The sequence below is a fragment of the Ischnura elegans genome, chromosome 1, assembly GCF_921293095.1.
Source record: "Ischnura elegans chromosome 1, ioIscEleg1.1, whole genome shotgun sequence".
Lineage (NCBI taxonomy): Eukaryota > Metazoa > Arthropoda > Insecta > Odonata > Coenagrionidae > Ischnura > Ischnura elegans.
The window spans coordinates 81378818-81400657 of record NC_060246.1 but is presented as its reverse complement, the minus strand read 5'-3'; the positions used below and the strand labels follow the sequence as shown (position 1 = coordinate 81400657).

Sequence of the window (21840 nt, the reverse complement as noted above, 5' to 3'; positions counted from 1 at the left end):
GTGCTGGCAGGTCTTTGAGGTTCTGACAACTATTGAGAGACAACGCCTGGATGGTCAAAGCCTTCACTATCATTGCCACGATGAAAGAAAAAAGTCACTCAAGTAAAACAAAAGCAAGATGCAAGAAACTGCGACGAAATGGGTAAAAACTCACATGGGTAATATTTGCGACAAAGAAACGGAAAGGCAGTGAAGCTTTCTCGGGTTTCGCACTGGGTTAGATCCTCCATTTCTCCTACTTTTCTTCCACAACTTCGGGTTTACACAGCAGGCATCACCAGCAATTATGACAGGAGATAACGCTTTGGTACTTTGAATTATAATGATTTATTTATAAAGTGAATAAATAAAGTAACCACACTAGAAATTAAAACTTACACACGAATTTATAATTATAAATCACAAAAAAAAGTGACTGGTCAAAATCCACGGCCACTGCTTTTAGGTATTACAATATTCATAATGCTGTCTCTCATTATTCCTCAAGCACATTCACAATGAACTCATTTATTGACAATCACACACACCCATGAGGAAAAGTTCTCTCACACACATCCATGCGGAAAAGTTCTCTCAGGCGAGGATGTTACCACACTACCATCGAGACCAACAAAAATAAGTGTAGGTACAGGAAAAAGCCAGTACTCTATTCAACCACTAGTTATTACTCATATGTTTAAGATATAGACTATTTCCAATAGGTTAACGAGATTAACTTAAGCCAAGTCCCTAAATATTTTGGCAATCTTTCCAACATATGTAAAATAACCTCATACTTAACAATAAGTCTCTTTGAAAACTTAAGATCTTATATGATATATGGTATGTATAAGTAAATAACTCATGACATGCATTAATTACTTTTATTTTTGTGCATATTCACACAATGCAGCAGTACTCTTTTCAAAATATTTTGCACCATAATTTTGACTGTAAAATATTCACAATTACATGTTAGTTTTTGCCACTCCTTCTTGTAAAACAGTCACCATGATAGGATAAACTGGATGAAACTGTTTTTCTCCTCGCTGTCGTACTTCACTCTCATAGCGTTCCAGAGAACCACGGGCAATTTCCAGGCGGTCCCTTTCCGATCCATGGGCATCCAGCCATTTGGATAGGCGTTCAACTGACCAGTTCATGCTCTGTTAAAATATAAATGGCAGTTTAAAAAGCTATGGAATTACATATTTATAAACTAGATAATGCACTTTCCACAAATTAACATAATTTTTTACGTAAAAAATAATTTTAAACTTCCAAGAGAGTCTTCCCACACTCACATCTCCATTGACCATGAAAACTGTATGAATTCCGAAAGCTAAGGACAAGCTTTCTGCGCATAAAAAGAGTTCTTTCTTCAGATGGTTATATTTATAGTTGAAAATATAATACAATCATTTAAATTTGTCAATATAAATATTATTTATCACTAAGGGCAAGCCTTGAAAACAGCATTTATGACATTCAAAGAAAACCCCTCATCATTACAAAAAGGAAAATTAAAACTTTCTAGGGTTCAATGAGCATCAGGGAGGAAGGTTGTTTCACGGGAGGAAGGGGTAGTGTTTTTCAGTGAAGGGTTAATTGAAGTCATTCCACCCCTCACCTATTAACTTAAGATTTGAGATCTTAAAAAAATATAATCTGCCTAGGCACGTTATGGATAGTTGCAAACATGAAGAAAATGATTCTAATGAAAATGAAGTAATCTGTGAAGCATAATGTTACAGAAGTTTTATCAGATAAATTTCAAAAGTATTTTACAAGTGTATTTTTATTTAAGAATGGCAAAATACCAAAAACATGTATTTGAAATATAAAATACAAGATACATTTAGGTCGTGTATTAGAAATACCAAAAACAAATTACAAATGAATTTCAAATACATATTTTAAAATAGTACTTGTATTTGAAATACTGCCCAGCCCATTATTGTCTTGAACTGATACACCAGTCAAAGCTAAAACCATTTAATAAGTAATGGAATCACAAAAATTTATTGCTTCATGCGGCACTTGCTTTGGAGAAGTTATGTGTACAAATTATTTTCAACTGACCTGGTATGGTGAAAGAAGTTCTGAGGGCCCTCGGGCAAAGAGGGAGAACATCACAAGACTGGGAGGAACAGGTGAATCAGGATTTGTAAGTTCTTCAATCGGAGGTATTTCTGATGACAGTATGATAGGACGCAGCGAACGGAGTGTGTGGAATAAGTTAGGGTATTTGGTTTCAATTGATGACAGATCTCTCCTTTGTGGTGCAAAGCCACAACTTAGTAGAGGCTCCACAGCAATCTCAACCTAAGAAAGAATGAGAAAAATAGCGATAAAATGACAAATTTCATAAAGCAGTATTTACTCCTCTAAGTAAAGAAATAGCACTCCACTTTTGTTGATGTATGCTTTCAAATTTTCTTCATATCAAATAATTACTTTTCAGGGTATTTAACATCAATGTGTCATTTAATGTTAATCACAAATTAGTTCAATACTGTGGTAGGCAACTACTGAAATGCAACTACATATAACCTAGCTGGTGCCTTAAGATTATTTTTATTTTAAATAGGTAATTTTCCTGTTTTGCCTCATAGTAATCTCAACCACTAGCAAACAAAACCTTATGGTATCGGTGTAAGGGGCTGAAACCTAATTATGAAAATTATGACCATGCCATTAGAGCATGATGGTGTGATGATTTGAGTGATTTTCATTTATTTTTGTGATAGTTTTAACAAATATTAATACAACAACAGGATAGAAATCCCTTTTTATGTTTAATGGTAATACTATGTTTTTATAATAGAATTTCTTCTTTCATCATTGATCCCTTGTAGCAATACATATTTCTATCTAGTGATATTTTCACAATAATGGAATAGTTTTCCTGAAATAAATTGGCAATTGCAATATTAAACCTAACAATTTCAACAACCCACTGCGATTCCCACAATAGGTATTTATTTAGAGGCTATGATCTTGTGAACATGCCAAGAGGCAATCAGAGTGAAACCTATACCCATGGCAGAGGATGAACGATTGGAATTATCCAAGATGGATGATTAACTGCACAGACCTGTGCAGTGCCCACCCACAAGTAATACAGGTACATACCGGTGTGTTCAAAGATTGTAAGCTCAAAATGGGCTTAAGGGGATGAGGAAGGTCAAACTTATGTACGATGACATCCATAAGCAGCAGAGACCATAAGTTCCTTTGCTTAATTCACCTGACTTTCATTAAACTCCCACTTCACAGGGTGGGCTACACCCATCTTCCAATTTCTAATTACAGTGGAACCTCGATCTATCGTTTTTCAGGGGGATGGATGAAAAAAATGATGAATGCGGGAAAACGATCAATGCGGGAATAATTCGCCGGGTTGCTTATGTCCCAGGAAATGCTGGATTTTTTTGCGAATTATGATATTCTTTAATGGAGTCGAACAAGATTTTAGCTGATTACAGGAATATTATTACTTTATCGAAACACTTAGGTCATATTGTTGATTCTACTTATATCTCTTTCAAATATCCTAAAGGAACATATGCCGCCTTGCTAAAAAATATTTGCACTCCACTCGGAATTTTCACTGCTATTATGCATTTCTGTCAAATGTAAAAATTCTTATCCTTCAAATACCATTTCAAGTACACGTATTTACGAGAGAAATGTGCGTGTTATGCCTCAAACAACTGCTTTCGCCGACGCAGTGATTGGTTATGAGACGGATCAAGAAGGCCAAAAATAGTTTATTATTTGAAATGTTCCTTTCTAGCAATTAAATTTTTAATATGATTGAGGCAATGTTGCATTAATCGTCAGCAGCACACCCACCTGATCCTCGACTTCATCCCACTTCTTGTTTTCACCAGGGATCTCGCTCTACCCCTACCCCTGTCGTCATGTGCTAGCGGACATACCGAGACATTCTGCAATATTCACGTGCTTCTAGCCCGGATTCTTTTCTTCATCTTCAATTATTTTCAGTCCATCTTTAAAAGTTCTCACTTGAGTCTTCGGAAGGGCCATGGTCCGAAGACGAATAAAAATAAAACTAATAAAAATGAAACCGTACTTTATTGATCCCACACAGAAAACACTCGCTGGATTTAAGTCAACCCACCCTGGAGAGTACAGAACCACTCGTACGAGGTGAAGTTCGGCACTAATGCTATCGCGTACGGCGCAAGCAGAGCTTACTGCAGAGGGTAAAGCATGACCATATGACTATGGTCATGGCTATCGCGTACGGCGCAAGCAGAGCTTACTGCAGAGGGTAAAGCATGACCATATGACTGCGCAATGGAATTTTTTATCCTATAGAGAAGGCAACTTACCCACTCTTTTCTAACAATAAGTAGCGTAGCTCTAGATGAGCAGAGGAATTCAAATTGCTAGTAGGGAGAAACAAAATATCCTGAGAAGACATCACTTCGTTAGCAACTCAGCCAAGTGAGACTTGTAGCATAACTCGTACATTGTAACCAGATTCCCTGTTTTCGAAAAAAAAAATGCCATATCAACTGCTGTGAAGCTCACTATCAGCTGCGAGGATATCGATATTCGCCAGAAATTACCATCGTGTTTTTCCAACTATTTCCTTGCTTAAAATGCTTAAATAACGTTAGAAATATGTCGGGTTGGGTATCATTCTTTTTTGAATTACGTGCACATTACTAATATTTAAATCTGATAAAAGTATAATACCAATTGCCGAAATTCATTGTTAGACACCTTTTGGGCTAATACGTGATTCATGCAGCAGCTGACCTCCAGAAACTGGGAACTTAGAAGGAGATAGGCTGAAAATTTCAGGGGGCGAGAATCAGAGAGGCGAGAAACACATTTCTATTGTTCTCGTGTAACTTGATACTCTCTTTCGAAGCTAAGGTCTTTGTAATACGATCACAGCGCGAGCCGGGACCGTTTTTTTTAATATCGGAGAAGAGGAAAGCTTCAGAGGGGGGAGGCGAGTGCTGAATGGAGGGGGATAGCGGACCGTGGGAAATGCACTAATGTAACTACCCCACGGCACTCCTCTTCTCCCTATCATATTTCAATCTCCTGGGGAAGATTCAAACTTTGTGTCTGTCGTTATTAGCCATAAATAACACGTTGTAAATACTTCGTCTCATTTTCGTCAAACAATGGATGCGGGAAAATTATTCGACCTGACTGCGATCTTCAAACGATGAATGCGGGAAAACGTCACTTCGGGGAACGATAGATGCGGGAAAAAATTACATTGTCTTGATGGAACTTCATTTGGGACCAGGAGCGGCGAACGATGAATAAGGGAAAATGATCAATGCGGGAACGATAGATCGGGGTTCCACTGTATCTCCTGACCAGTTCTCCTTCCCAATTCACCATATACTCCTTTTAATGCATCTGTTTCCACAAGCAATCCCAACAACAATGAATCGTTCATGAGAATCACACGTGCCTCATGATAGCTCTGAGTTACGGCTTGCTATTGCTGCACATTTGCTTCAGAGGCCCTAAGTACATACCATAAGGCATTCTACTGCTTGACTGTTTTTATGGCTTGCTTATAGTAATTTTATGCATATTATAACTTTGATGTCAGAAGAAACAACTACCACAAGTTATCACACTGATCAGAGGTCGTGGAACTGGTTCAAGATAAACTAGGAAAATTAAGTTATTATTATTCGTGCAACATCACATATACATGTAAATACACTGTATCGCATTTATTGCAACAACTGGTCTACCCTCAAAACTCAAAGATCCTTAGAACATTGAAAATCATTCAAGAAAATTGATTTTTGAAAAGAAGTCTTGAATGAATTTTGATGATCAGAAAGTATACAAGTAAAAATTACACAAATACTACGTATAACACATGCCCTTCCACAGTTTTTACCTGGGTAAAATCAGAAGCCAGTTTAGCTCTGCCTCCAGCTCCCACTGGTCGAACGAGACAAGCATGCCTCATGAATAAATGTAAACACCTTTCAACCACAGGCAGGACACTGATGAAATAAAGAATAAAATTGTTATTTCCATTAAGCCATTACTAAAGTATGCTGTAACTAATACAGGCTGAATGAGAAGAGGGTTCTCTGAATTAGACATGAAATAATATGTCAACCAGAAACACTAGTGGATTGTTAAGTTTAACTTACTTCCTATGATATAGGCTAACTATCCCAACCTGATGGAGCCAAATAAAATGAGCAGTCTGTGGAAAGGAAGAACATGCGAAGCAGTTACTGACTTCACAACGAATTTAATTGACACTTTGTTCAGACTGTGCCCAAAGTGTGAGTTCCTTTGCACCACACTGAGGTACCAAATTTGAAATTTTGGGGACTCTTGAGATTTCAAATGTTTGTAAGAAGAGTACATACTGATCATAATTTACAAGTGGTAATGAGGTGGTCACCTATATTCCAATGGAATGAAGCTTATTATATGATGTTGTGTGCATATTGTAGTATCTCCTACTGAAGAAAGAATCATAATTGATGCTCTTGGGAGCAGTAAAAGAAGAGAACATAAACGTTGTAACACCTAATTTTGAGTGGTTTGTTTTGGATTTTGGTGTGACGTAATACAAGCAATAATAAGCAGCAGAGGTGGAGTGAGGTAATTGATGTGGTTGTTGACGGCGCGGAAGGAAGTGAAAAAAGGGGAGTCGGATTGTGATAGTTATGGCGGACGGGTGTTTCCTTGCTCCCGAGTTTGTATTACTTAAAGTGCAATAAAATATTTGTAAGTGAAGAGAAGCAAAGAGAAATTAATTAAAACGTTACATTTTGGCGCCCAGCGTGGGGCTTTTACGTTTCATCATAATCTGAAGCTACTCAGCTGTGTGAGAGTAAGTATGGGAGATTGAAGAGACAAGGAATTTTGGCAAGGTATGTTATTTTTGAAATGATTTCTGATAGAAACGCTCTCATGTTCATTATTACATACCTCCGGTTTTTCAGAGTTTACTGTACGACCCAGACTGTGCAAGTATGGGTAGCGGACAGAGAAACTAGGTGGGCAATCATTGGCCATCGAGTGAGGCAAGGCTGTCCTCTATCGCTGCGGCTTTATAACATTAACGCTGAGGAGATGGTAAGGGAAGCGTGGTATGATTGGAAGCTGGAGTAAAAGTGAGAGGAATGATGTTAAAGTCAGTAAGGTTTGCAGATGATCAGGCGTTGATTAGCCAGTGAGCGAGGGGGCTACAGGCTCAGTGGATGCACTGAATGAGGGTTGTGAGCAATATGGGATGAGGAATAATCACAAGAAGACCAAGGTCATGCGGTTTTGTAAAGCATTGCGAGCAAGGAATGTGAGACTAAAGATAAAGGTGGGTGGGGAAAAAGTTGAGCAGGTAGATCAATTCAACTATTTAGGCAACACGTTAGAGGAAAAAGGTTACAGTACTGTAACCTTTTTCCTCCAACTTTTTCCTGTAACCTTTTTCCTGATGTTCTTACTACTTAGTAAGAACATCAGGAAGAGAATCATGCTAGCAAAGGAGGTGTTCATGAAAAGGAAGGAGCTTATGAGAGGATCATTATGTAAGAGGTTAAAGAAAAGGTTAGAAAAGAGTCTGATCTGGAGTGTAGCTCTTTATGGTGCAGAAATATGGACCCTCGGAAGGAGGACAAGAGAAGACTGGAGGCATTTGAAATGTAGGTGTGGCAAAGAATGGAGAAGGTAAAGTGGATGGAGAGGAGGAGAAACGACAAAGTACTGGACTTGGTGGTTGAGGAGAGGCAGCTTTTAGATTAGATACGGAGGAGACAGGTATGGATGGACCTAGTACTTAGCAGGGCGGGGATGTTGAAAACAGTGTTAGAGGGTAGAATGTTAGGTAAATGAGGGAGAGGAAGGTAAAGAATAGGGTTTTAGATAAAATGAAAGGGGGTAGGCCTTATAGTGAATTAAAGAGGAAAGTGCTTGAAGGAAGGGGAGACTCCCAAAATGCTTCTTAGGTACTCCATAATCGATAGAATACTTTAATAATAATGTCCACTTATAGAGCCGTAACAGCCAGAAAAAGAGGAAATTGTTGCTGTGTATTGTAACAACTGATTTTCATGGCACTTCAGAACTCATTACAATGAACATCAACTATAGTTAATAAAACATTGAAAGGAATTTTAAACATTGTACCTCAACGCACTAAATAACACATGGGATAGTTACAGTAGACTCTCGTTAATACGAACAACGTTGTTACGAAGTCCTCGTTATTACGAAGCAAACCGTTGGTCCCGTCGAAAAGGCCTATCCAAGCTATAGTAAAAGAAACGTTATTACGAAAATTTCGTTTTTACGAAATTACGAACCTAAGTTCCGGTCCCGGCGGTTACAATACGAACTTTATTACGAAGTTGCACGCACAAGTCACGGCATTTAGGTGGATATTCACTACACTTAAGTTTCAATAATTGCGCCACGTTTAAGTTATTCTCGTTTACTGTGCCTAAGTGCGTCAATTATGGTTTTTTATTCAGTTTACACGCAACATCATATAACTAGCTTCATTCCTGTGTAGTCAGGGTGCCCTACTTATAACCGTTCGTAAATAGGATGTACAGTCAGTCCTCTTCCTATACACATTCGATTTACGAATTTTCAGAGAAACGAGCATTCAAAATTTTCAAATTTCAAATTTGGCGCCTTTCGATTTGGCCGATACTACGCGGTGTGGCGCTGGGAAACTCTCACTGTGATCATGATCTGAATAAGGTATCAACGAAAATGGTGTGAATTTAGGAACTGTTCAAAGTTTCGCCCGCTCTTCGTCACCGCGGGGAGCTATTTTTTCGGCTCCGAATGCATCGCAGGCCCCGCTAGATCAGTTCGCCACATGCGTGAGTAAGCGCATACGTGCAATGCAGTGTTGCATCCCGCAGGATAACCGTACTCGGCGATAAATTACATACAGTCCGGCTGGCGAGGGTTGTCCGATTACGGCACAATAGGATGGGCGGATAATCCTGCGCCAGCACGGTTTAAAGCCAATCGCTGTCCCCCAAACGCACCTCACACTCGCCTAGTCATACAACGTTGTCAAATGCATAAACGAACACCGAAATAAACCTTATCCACCAAAATAAGCCCATTCTTCGAATCACAAGAACAAGTAATTCCTCAAGTTATTCCTCTATGTCCTTCACGCTCGTCGTCCCTTCCGGTTCTTTTCTTCATGGAACACTTTGTCAGCGTTTCCCTTTCTCACCTGGCCCCCTCACACCCTACCCAGACCTAGACCATTTTGTCTGTTTTCGGACAACTCTCAGTGGCCGGACTGTAATTTTATCAACCTAGGAACAAGGTCTTGGGACGCATCTAGTTTGAATATCGGAGTTCATGTATTCGGGAAGATATCAACCCTCGATTGCGTCATGGCGCAGTCTTCTGTTGAAAAACTGAAACGAATCATCCTGTTTGTATATATTTCCGCATAATTTAATCGCGTTTATAATACACTATTCCTAACGACGATTCCTAAAAGAAACGTTCTAACGAACTTCGTTATTACGAACCTCCGATTTTTCGGTCCCGTGAACTTCGTAATAACGAGAGTCTACTGTATAATGTGCTTAAGTTTTGGATGCTTATTTTAAATTTCTCACTTATAAGGTGGCAACTGTAGGCCAAAATGTAAATATGTTTTCTCATCAATAGACATAATAAAATAGTTTCTTTCAATGATCATATAAATATCTCCTTTATCACAAGAATAAAACTAACTGCATGTACATATCTCTATTGATAAGCATTCTCCTAGTTTAGAGTACAAAACACAGCAAGAGCTGCAATTAACATATGGCATCATCTGCAGCATTATAATGCCTTAACTGAAACAAATAAAAAGTAAAATAAAAATAATAGAGAGCAAGAATAAAAAAATATTACCATTCCAGTATCAATTCTTGGCAATTATATTTTGACAAATAATCTGAGGCTACACGAGACAAAAATCGCTGCAGTTCCTTCATATAAGGAGATGCTCCTTGGGTATTTCTTTTCTTATCAGGAAGGGTTTCTCTGTAAATATAATATTAAAGAATTGAAATAGTGAATTAAGTTCATTTTCCAAAAAGCCTGAAGGAGAGATTATTGCATGAAATTCACTCCGGACAACTTAAATCATGATCAGTAATTGAACCCTCAGTCTATATAGGCAGACAGTAAAGGTAGACCATGTAGATAGGCCTAAATGGTCTGCACATACCAGCAGAAACAAACATGATAATTAACAACAAATCTGGGCATATTTATACACAACTTCAATTTGGTACCAATAGGAATGTTCCAATTTAAATATTTCCGATATTTTCATAATTTTTCTGATATTTTGCATCAGCAAGGTTTAAAGTCATTTAAAAAAATGAGGGGGCTGAGAGCTCAATTGTAAAAAGTCGGAAATAAATTAGTCCATCTTAATGCTGAATATGCCCTTAAGCGAAAAAGTTGCACAATGAAAGTGATAATATAAAAATTGAGATCTTTTTTACAATGATTGGGTTTCCAAAGAAAAATTTCAGATATATCGATAATTCCACTGCACAAATGCTAAACAATCACCCACCGAATCAAACCTGCTCATCGAGTAGCCCTAGTGGTACAAGTGGCGCCGACTCCATGGGGCCCGAGCCCCCTCAAAAATTAGTTATGGGTGAGAGGAAAAACTGTGTCAGGCTTGACGATTTTTCCCGGAGTGTCCAGATGTCGAGATTCGAGTTATCAGGGCTCTAATGCTGATCATATGACTCTTTTAAAATGCTTAAGAAACTTAAAACTCACTACTTATAAAATTTCCTGGGGCAAGATCCCCTTCTCAGGCCCCCCCAATATTTTTGGTAAGTCGGCATCCCTGAGTAGTACTAAATGAACATATTTGATTCGGATGGCGATTGTTGGGCATTTGTGCAGTGGAGGTATCAATATATGTAACTAGATTGATGACATATATCTACACCCTTTTAAGCATATAAATGACCAACATTGTAATGAAATATAAAATAAAAAACTTATTTATAACTACTGAACAAATGACTTACCCCGAAAAGTCTTCATTATGTATTGTGTATATGATGGCTTTTATCGCCTCAGAGACTGAGTCCAGGAGAGGTTGAAGAATATTAGCAGCAAGAGATTTTGAATCCGAAAGTGCTCCAAGAACTAAAGAAGATGCCTCCTCCATTAGTCCAGATGAAGATGAAGGGAGAGTCATAGTCACACTTGAAGCAATTGGTGGACCTCCTATGTTGGCTATCACTCTGTGCACCTCTCCATTTAGGTAACATAACAGATTTACTAAAGTAGCATTTAAGTTCTGTGCTGGAGTAAATGCCTCTGGAAAAGTAAGATAAACAATATGTCCTTCATGAAAATCTAAATCGAACATGACTAAATAGACCATGGTTAAGCGGTTTCGTAAAGCACATCAAGCTGGGAATGTGACACTCAAGGTATGTAGAGCAATTTAAGTATCAGCACAGCACATTAGAGATAAAAAGATAATGCAGTAAGGTCATCAGGAAGAGAATTGCATTAGAAAAGGAGGTGTTCATTATAAAGGAAAGAGCTGATGAGAGGATGTTTTGTAAGAGTTTAAAGAAAAGACTAGCTGAAGACTCTTGATCTGGAGAGTAGCGCTTCACGATAAAGAAACATGGACTCTTAGGGAGGAGGATGAGAGAAGACTGGAGGCATTCGTGAAGTAGGACTGGGAAAGAATGGAGATGGTAAAGTGGATGAAGAGGTGGAGGACCGATGACGTGCTGGACATGGTGGGTGAGGAGAGGCAGCTTCTTGATGAGACACTGAGGAGACAGTGGTATTGATGTAGCCAGTGCTGAGTAGGGAGAGGATGTTGAAAACAGTGTTGGTGGGTAGAGTGTTGGGTAAAAGAGGGAGATGAAGGCAGAGAAAAGATTTTTAGATAGAATGAAAGGGAGTTAGCAATATTGTGAATTGAAGAGGGAAGTCCATGAAGTTAGGGGAGACTGCCAGAATGATTCTTAAATACTCCATGGAAACCTACCGTAATTGGTAGAATACTTTAATAATATTCTGCTAAACTTACCGATTACTTGAGTGGCTGAAGCTCCATGAGCTGCAGATTGTTCACATTTTGCACAAAATAACTTCAGTGCATTTTTCACATTCCTGGCAACTTTACGGCTTAAAACTACATCCACTAAGGACACACTGAGCTCCCTGTAAAAGAACAAATGAAAGGGATGCACAACCACAGATACAGTAAATCTACCCTTAAAATATTACCAATTCTACATAACTTCTACTTCATTTTTGGAACAGAGAAATTGAAGTACAAGTGCTCCCCTCCTGAGCGGAGCCATCGCTACTAGCACTCTGCTCTAAAGGAGTACATTGTCATCATTATTCTGCTGCACTCATTCAATATGGGCTCACCAATCTGAAGCTACGTATTTCTTCCAATATCATATGATGATTTTGATTTACTGCCATTTTCATCCTCAGAAGATACTATTAATGGTAATATCTAATGCCCATGTTTTCTATTTGAAAATGATTTCATGGAAAAATTACTTTAAAAGTTTAAATGAATAAGGTTTTTTAAGGCTATTAATATGAATACATATGGTTTAAAGGAAATTTGATACCCAACACCTATGCTACCAGGAACGCATCCCTATCTTCCCAATGTTAAAACGCTCTCATATAACACAAATTCGTATAGCACAAAGACCCCAAGGAACGCATCCCTTGCGCTATACGAGGCATGGGTGTAATTGATTTCAAATGACATTCATACCTGTAGTATTTTTAATTCAGGCTTCATAGAAAGGCTTCTTTTACAGTTTCTAAGAACATATACCATATCATTTTTAATCGCCATTTTTCTCTACTTACAGCAAACTCCCGCTTATCAGTAAACTTGGTGAGACGGTCTCTATAATTCGAAAAATATAACTAGCTAAGATGTTCTTGCCCAAAGACGGTTCACAGAATGGTTTACAATGTTTTTAATTCAAGATTGCAATATAAAATTGAGTGCTTGGGAGGTCACATACATTACTAATGAACTAACCTCAACTAGTATCCCAGATAAAGGTCATAGAAGTCATGCTAAGGGTGCCAAATAAAACAAATTCCTTCCTGCTATTAAAAAATGAATATTTTAGCATCAAGGCTTTTATTTGTTTTTAAGGTAATTAAGGTCTTCTTGAATCATGATGGGGAAAACACAGAGAATAAGTAAGTTCTGTAATCAAAATATTATTACATATTACCGTAAATATACCTAGATCCAAAACACAATAATTTAAGTAAAGCTACTTGTTCCTCGGACCCGAAATATATTTTGCATTACCAGATTCTATTACAGCATACTCCCAATTATCCGGGCTAATGATGGGGAGAGGCGGAACGAATAATGAGAAAAAAACGGATAATCCAAACTTTTCATTTAATTTCTGGTAATTTTCAAAATTTATGCAAATCAAACAATCTATTACCATTCACGCACATTGTCTGTTATTTTAGATTGCTTTCCGGAATCATGACGAGCTTCCTTTACCAGACTGGGATCTTCTTAGCGGCGATAACGTGATTGTCTTTGTTCTTCTGCTGCTCCGTGTAATACCTAGTTTCCAAAGACCACGCATCCATGGCTGCGAGATCACGGATTCAGAAAATTGGTTTGCACGAATGCTTCCTAACCACTCCGTGACGTCGGAAACTTTGCCAAATTTGCGATATAAAATATACAATTAGAGATCGTCAATAACATTTCTCTAACAATATTGGTTTGTTGTTGAAGAATCTTCTAAAATCAATCACGAGTTTTTTTCCGGCCACTGATCGTCATCTGCAATTCCAGAGCAGACGTATAAGTGCTCTTGAAAAGATCTTTGTCTGCAAGTAAAATAATTCCATTTTACAAAGGGGATTCCAATGGAAATAATAATACCAAAGTAGCCTTTCATTAAAATTCAGATATTCTGGTGCTTTTGCATCCGATTTTATTTATTTTATAAAGATCGCGAAAAACGTCAACGTAGCGTGAACTCGTGCACGGATAATCTGCAACGGATAAACTGCAGCAGGATAATCGGGAGTCGGCTATACTAGTACAAATAATATATATATAAATATTGTAGAGGTGTGAAACGATGGTTGTTAGCAATTAGATGAATCAACTTTCTGTTGATAAAGTGTAAAATGGTGAATCGACTTCATTGTATAATTGTTCGGTGTATTGTTGTTGAATGTGTAAAATGGTGTAGTCAGAGCAGTGTCAGTTATATCAATTTCATGTTATCCTTTTCTATTTTCATTAAAATAACAGGATTGGTTGGTTTCTTAGTCAATACAAGCATCTCTAGTGGCTCTGCCAGCAAAGGCCGTTTTACGTGGTGAATGATCATTTGAAAGCAAAGGAGTGGGGGTGGAGTCATGCGGTTGAGCGCATCTTTGTACTTACCACTGACAGGAGTTGTTTGTGGGCCTTAATAAAACACATGAACTAATGAGGGAGTTGTGACTCTTGAATTAGGTCCACTTGTCCCCCCATAGGGTTCCCACTAAAGCTAAATAATAAAATTCAAGGTTTTTTCCAGATTTTCACGGTCTAAATGTCATCAAATTCACAGTTTGTAGATTAGTCATTTTCGGCAGAAATATTGTTCACGTAACAATCATCGGCCGCACGTTAACTAAAAATCTAACAAACGCAACAGATGCCTTGAATGCAAACGCAGCAATGAAAGTGCTATCTCTAATGACGTTACCTATCATTTGCAAAATTCAAGTCCGGCTAAAGGTTGTGTGTGGGAAAAAGGAGGGAGCAGGGTGGCAGGGAAGTGAAGAAGTACCTGATTTTCTGCTAGGGTTAATGTCTTCTATACACAGGCTTAAGGTCAATGTGCTGTCATGGCACACGGACCAATACATAATTGCACTTCGAATACACGTGCGCAGATAAATGTGTGGACATTTTCTGCACGTGACTCGGCCTTGAAACATGCTCGAAATATCAATTTTTCTTTTAACTCCTTCCACTTCGATTTATTTTCCGAATATCGTGCTCCTATTCTCCATTTATTTTTTCAGTGATTCTTTTTCAAATGGTAGGTAATGAAATAATATTTTGTAATTTATAATCAATGTAGAACCATGATATAAATTAATTTTAATCCTTCCAATGCATCATGTTTCATGAAATATGAATTATTTATGTACACTATGTATGTTTTAACATTTTTAAGCTTTCAAAATAATTATATCGCTCCTCTAAATAGTGCTAAAATTATGAAAATCCGATGACGAGATACACTTGTCATTGCGAGGTTTGGCGTCGAAAGTTCATGACGAGGTAGACTCGTCATTACAGTGGAAGGGGTTAATCTGCCAATTATAGTTCTACAAACAAGTTTGAGAGATTTCTAAGGTTTCATGGCAAAATTCACGGCTTTCTCCAGGTTTTTTACACGGTAGACAAATTCACGACTTATTTACGGTTTTAAGCCTTTCACGGTTGAGTGGGAACCCTGCCCCACTTCCATGATGGATTCCCGATGGCCCCACTGATTGATCAGGTGATCCATTGATTGATTTACCTCTTATTATTGTAATAACAATACAGTGGAACCTCGATCAATCATTTTTCAAGGGAATGGAAGATAAAACCAATGCATGCTGGAATGTTTGACTAGGTTGCATAAATGTATCCCAGGAAACATGATTTTGGCATGTAATTATGACATTCATTAAATGATTCAAACCAGATTTTAGCTCTCTACAGGAATATTTGTACTTTATGGAAACACTTAGGGTATACTGTTAATTTGACTATTATCTCTTTCAAATATCCTATAGGAAAACGCCGCCTTGCTAAAAAATTTGCTCTCTGACTTGGCATTTGCACTGCTATTATGGATTTCTGTATGATGTAAACATTCTTACCCATCAAACGCTACTTCTAGTACATACTCGTATTTACAAGAGCAATGTGCATATTATGCCTAAAACAACTGCTTTCGCTGGTGCAGCGATTGGTTGTGAGATGGATCTCAAAGGCCAAAAATAGTCTATTATCTGAACTGTTCCTTTCAAGTAAGCATATTTTTAATATAATTGAAGCAATCGTGTAAAGAGTGAAAAATGTTGTGTTACTCAATAGTGACATGCCCACCTGATCATTGGCTTCATCCCCTTTCTTGTTTTCAACAGGTAGCTCGCTCTACCGTCACGTGCTAAGGTCAACCCGAGACGTTTGACAATATTCATGAGCTTTTAGCCCAGATTCTTTTCTTCTTCTTCAGTTATTTGTAGTCCATCTTTTTAAGTCCTAACTTGTTTCTTCGGAAGGACCATGGTCTAAAGACGAGTAAAAATAAAACTAATAAAAATGAAACCTGCCTTGACGTAATGTTTTACCCGGAAAAATGTCGAATTTTTCGACCAAATTATCCAAATTTTACCACTTAAAATTCTAGAAAGTTTACTCGTTCACATACAGGTTTGCCATCTTTTACCATAATAATACGCATGTAAAATAAGGGGTAAAAATGGGGTACTCTTTTGTGCTGACTGGGATCATCCACCCCTGAATCTAACACCTAACCCTAAGGCTCAGTGGTGGAAGCTAGGAAAGCCTAAGGTCCTTGGTTTGATTCCCAGTCCAGGGGAATTTTATCTAGAAGAAATTACGGTGAAGAATGGTCGATTGAAAATCAGATATCATTTGATTCTCCACTCAGACACTTAGTTCATATCCGCTCAAAAATATTTTTTTATGATAAAATTATGCTTAATGATTAAATAGAAAAATATTTTGGATTCACAATATTCACCTTGTTATAGTACTAACAAATGAATCCAACTTATCCGGAGCAGGTACATTTGCTGCTTCTCCAGATAGGGATTCAGCAGTAGGGCCACTTCCTCCAACCCCATTACCAACTGGAGGGACACTTCCACTTCGAACTACCACACCACCCACTTTACCACCTCCACCACCCTCACCAACAAACATTCCTTCAACTGGGTCATATAGACGTGACATTGATGATGTGAGATATGCAGTTTCAAAAGGTTCCACCACCTCTCTCCTAAAAGGAAAGAAAAATACAGAACTTAATAAATAAAATCCACTTTCATTAAATATCGTAAAGCAGCCTTTAAAATAAAATCTTCAGAGTTCAATCATCATTCAATCAATTGAAAATCATTAATTATCAAAATGTTTTTAACACACTGATTTGAAAAAGAACTACTCAGGCTTAAATTATCTAGTACGAAAAAGAAATCCATTTACATATTCAGCACGATATGAGGTTTTTAAGCTTTTCTCATCTGTGGTAGGTCCTGCTTACTTTCTTTGAGTTTAAAGCAGGCCTGAATCAATCAAAAATTGGGTCCTAAACAACTTCCCACAACAGAAGTATTAGATGGGACAGAGCTGAGATAGTCTCTCCAATATAAAGAGCAAAAGTCACTGGAGGGGAAGGCCATGTCAATTCGCCTAGTCCTTAATGAATTTCATTTATTAACATATGTATAATAATATGTACACTAGGGTGGGCCGAAAAAAGGTTTTTTTTTCCTGATCAAATTTTCCCTAAGCGGGAAAGTTGCAAAATGATATAAGGATCTCACACACAACATTTTTTTCAAATCGGATGATATTTACCACTGCCGCCCGAGCTCTTAAGGTTTAAAATTTTGCGAAAAATCAGGCTGATTTCAGAATCAAACGGCTATGAAGACAAATTTTATGAAACTATGGAAAAATGGATAATATAAAAGAGTGGATACATGTTTATAGTTTATAAAAATGAAATTTGAAGTTTATTTGACAAAATCTATGGTTCAAACAATGTCTATGAATTAACAACAAAATTATAGAATAGACCACCCGCACAACACAACTCATTTTGCCTGCGTTTCTAAAATTCCATTTTGGGGGCTAAATCGCAGGTAAAATAATATTTACTTCGATTGAATTTAAGTTTTTAGCAAATAAGTCATCATATGGTAGTAAATAATCCCACAAAAAGTAATGATAAGGTAAATTATTTTAAATTAACATCAATCATAATGACGAATAACGTACCTGTGGAGCTATTTTCAGCAAGAAATTCAGCCAAGGCTGAGAAAGAACAGAACCTGAACACCAAGCATTTCACGAAGTAGCTCTCTGCTAGTTTCGTGAAGAAACTACCCAGAACTCACCACGAGGAAGTGGCTACCATCGATATCCACCCGTGTCCCCCCAACCAACCTTCCAAAGGTTTACGGGAGGATTGACGCAATGGTGAAAATAGAGAAAAGCGTACCAGGTGTGGAGTGGAGTGCGCGATATTTATTGCACCCAAAAAGTTCAGTAGGGCCGAGGGGGGTTTTATGAAATATACACCGTGGTTACTATCTTACGGCACTGAGATGTTCAATCTCTTGGGAAGATTCACGCTATGTGCCTGTCGAGTTTTGCCTTAAAATTTTCTGGGGCTGAAATTCTATTGCAATACTCCAATAAGAGCTTTAAAACAAAATTGTTCGTGAGTAGGACAAGCATCGTAGTGAAACAGCGTATGCAAAGAGAGGATTGGAACTCTTTCCACTCCCTCTCATGGGACATTGCATTTGCAAAAGCATTGATTTAATATGATTTGATTTCTTTGATGAATTTAGATCCAAATTATAATGTGAAGGGTTTATCCGTGGATATTTGGATCCGATCCGACCATCCCTAGTTGGCATGATAAGGTTAAGACTACAAGTGAATACATACCTACTTATCTCCGATTACATATTGTGTAAATTTAGCTGAAAAATGCAGGGTAAATTTTGATAACTGTCCAAAGTCCAGGCATACCTCTGCAACACTGCGCAATAGGATTTTTTTAAATACCACAAAATTTTTTTTCCCTAGCCCTGATGCTCAAAATAGGGGTGTCTCTCTGACACACGTTTATATGGTATATGCCTATTGAATTGGATGCAGGAAGGGAGAGCAAAAGAAGAACCAGAGATAGAACAGTGCCACGTTGTCCAAGTGTGACAGGAAGGACCTGCTGAAGTGGAATGTAGAAAAAATTCTGTTCAGGTTTCTCGGGTTAACAGATTTGAGTAAAACTTAATTGATTAAGTAATTGGGCTTTATTGCCAACAAAGAAAATACATTCCCTTGCTACACACCATGGCCCCCTGGGCCCATGGTAACACACCAGGCTCACATACCAACACATACAGAGTGACTGCGAGAGACTGACCGAGACTGGCTCTCTCGCCAACTAACGTGCGTAACCAACGTGCGCTCACCAACGTGCGCACACCAACGTGCGTACACCAACGTGCGCATGCGCATCAACAGTTTTGCGCAATATAGATGTACCACACATATATCCAACACACCTCCTTACATCTATATTGCACTTACACTAATTCAAACCCAACACATTTCGAAAACTTTCAAACTTTTGACGACACAAGGATTTAGTAAATACATCAGCAACATTATCCTCTGAATTTACCTTGACAATATCAATCATACCATCCCTAACACATTCATGCACATAATGGTAGTGTACCTCAATATGCTTTGAATTTTTAGTAAAATTACCATGCTTTGCAATATCAATTGCACCTGAATTATCTTCATAAACCTTCATTGGCTTTATTAATTGTACATCAAATGTACTCAATAACTCTTTTATAAATTTTAATTCACTCACTGCTTCTGACAAAGCTACATACTCTGCAAAAGTTGAAGCTTTCGTCACAGACTTTTGCTTTTTCGATTTCCAATATACAACATTCCCAAATAATCTTATAACATAACCTGTTGTGGATTTCCTATCCAAATAATCACCTGCCCAATCAGCATCAACATAACAATCAATAATATTTACACAATCATTCATTTTGTAACATAATTTCAAATCCTTTGTTAAAATTAAATATTTCAAAATTCTTAAAGCATACTTAAAATGCGTTTCATTATAACAATTTTGATATCTACTTAAGTAATTAACGCTGAAACTTATGTCAGGCCTTGTAGCTGAACTTATATATAATAAGGCACCAATTAAATTTCTGAATTTAATGTTTTTGTCACAGATATCCGCCTTCTCAATTTTTAAGTTTACTTCCATTGGTGTATTGTACAATTTACTATTTTCTAAATTATATATCTTAACCAATGATTCAATATACTTGGTTTGATTTAATTTCAATTCATGCTTGTGGGACTCATATTCAATGGTAATCCCAAGATACTCTTTAACTTTCCCAAGATCTTTCATTTTAAATTTTTCAGATAGTAAGACTTTAACTTTCTGTATGTCTTTCTTATTTGCACCACAAATTAATAAATCATCAACAAAAATTAATAAATAAATAGAATCTTTTCCATTTCTAAGAGAATATAAGCAGGAATCAATATCACTTCTTTTAAAACCTAAATTTGCCAAAAATTCATCAAGGCATTCATACCAAGCTCTTGGACTTTCTCTTAAACCATATAAAGCTTTGAACAATTTACATACTCTTTTTGTACCATCTTCATAGCCTTTTGGTTGTTTAACATAAACTTCAGAAGTGACCTTGCCATTTAAAAAAGCAGTTTCCACATCCATTTGGTCAACTTCTAAACCCATCTGACAACAATATGACAAAAGAATTTTTAAAGTCTGCATTTTTGCTACGGGAGAATAAATATCATCAATTTCATCGGTTTGCTGGAAACCTCTCACAACTAATCTGGCCTTATAAGTTCCATCAGTTTTTTTTGTATACACCCATTTAACATCTAAAACTTTATTTTTAATATTTTTGACCAATTTCCAAGTGTTATTTTTAATTAAACAATCAATCTCTTTATCCATTGCCTTTTTCCATAATTTACTCTCGTTGGACTCAATCGCCTCCTCAAATGTATTTGGTACATCCGTTCTGCACATATTTACAAATATACCGCTATTGTACACATAATAATCATCAAGTTTCTTAGGAGGATTCCTGTCTCGTTGAGATCTACGAATTTCAGCTTCCCTCTTAGTGTCTGACTCTAATGATTCATTTTCAGAACTATCGTTACTTTCATCTTTCAAATCACTGTTTTCATTGTCCTCATGATCAGATTCATTCTCATTTAATCCAATACATACAACATTTTCTTCTACAATATCTACATGCCGTGCTACTATGACTGTACCATTTATTAGTACCCTGTATCCAACATTACTATAACCAATTAAAATACCCATATCTGCCTTTTTATCCCATTTTGAATATCTTTTCTGTTCTGGAACTCTAACAAAAACAGTACTTCCGTACAAACGTAAATTGGAAACATCTGGTTTCTTACCGAAAAATATCTCATAGGGAGTTTTTCTTTCAATAGTATTGGCTAATGTACGATTTTTCAAATACGTTGCAGTAAATATAATTTCTGGCCAATACCTTTTGTGCACATTTGCTTCTGCTAACAAACAACGTGCCATATTCATTATGGTCCTGTTAAACCGTTCCGCTGTTCCATTCAGTTCATGTACATATGATGGACAATTGTTAATTACAATACCTCTCTCTCTGGTAAAATTATAAATGTCACCATTCAAATACTCCTTCCCATTATCACATCTCAAAAATTTTACCCTTTTACCTGTAAGATTTTCACATTCATTCACAAATTCAACAAGACAATCAAACACTTCAGTTTTAGATTTCATCGTATAAACTTTAGCAATCTTACTATAATCATCAATGAAAGAAACAAAATATTTTTCACCTTTCAGACCTGTGGTTTGGAAAGGTCCACAAACATCAGTATGAACAATTTCTAAAATATCTTTTGCTCTG

General features: G+C 37.2%; 1 protein-coding gene across 1 annotated transcript in view; it reads right to left on the bottom strand.

The window, feature by feature from the left end:
- Positions 1-303: 303 nt before the first annotated feature.
- The window catches only part of LOC124164369 (conserved oligomeric Golgi complex subunit 5), a 36871-nt gene continuing 15334 nt past the window's right edge, over positions 304-21840 (bottom strand). The window contains exons 8-14 of the mRNA XM_046541667.1: positions 16830-17087; positions 12074-12207; positions 11046-11340; positions 9898-10029; positions 5894-6002; positions 2062-2304; positions 304-1145 (exon numbers count right to left, since the gene is read on the bottom strand). Of these exons, the coding sequence (XP_046397623.1) occupies positions 948-1145; positions 2062-2304; positions 5894-6002; positions 9898-10029; positions 11046-11340; positions 12074-12207; positions 16830-17087 (1369 nt within the window). The 3' untranslated portion in view covers positions 304-947. The remainder of the gene's footprint in view (positions 1146-2061; positions 2305-5893; positions 6003-9897; positions 10030-11045; positions 11341-12073; positions 12208-16829; positions 17088-21840) is intronic.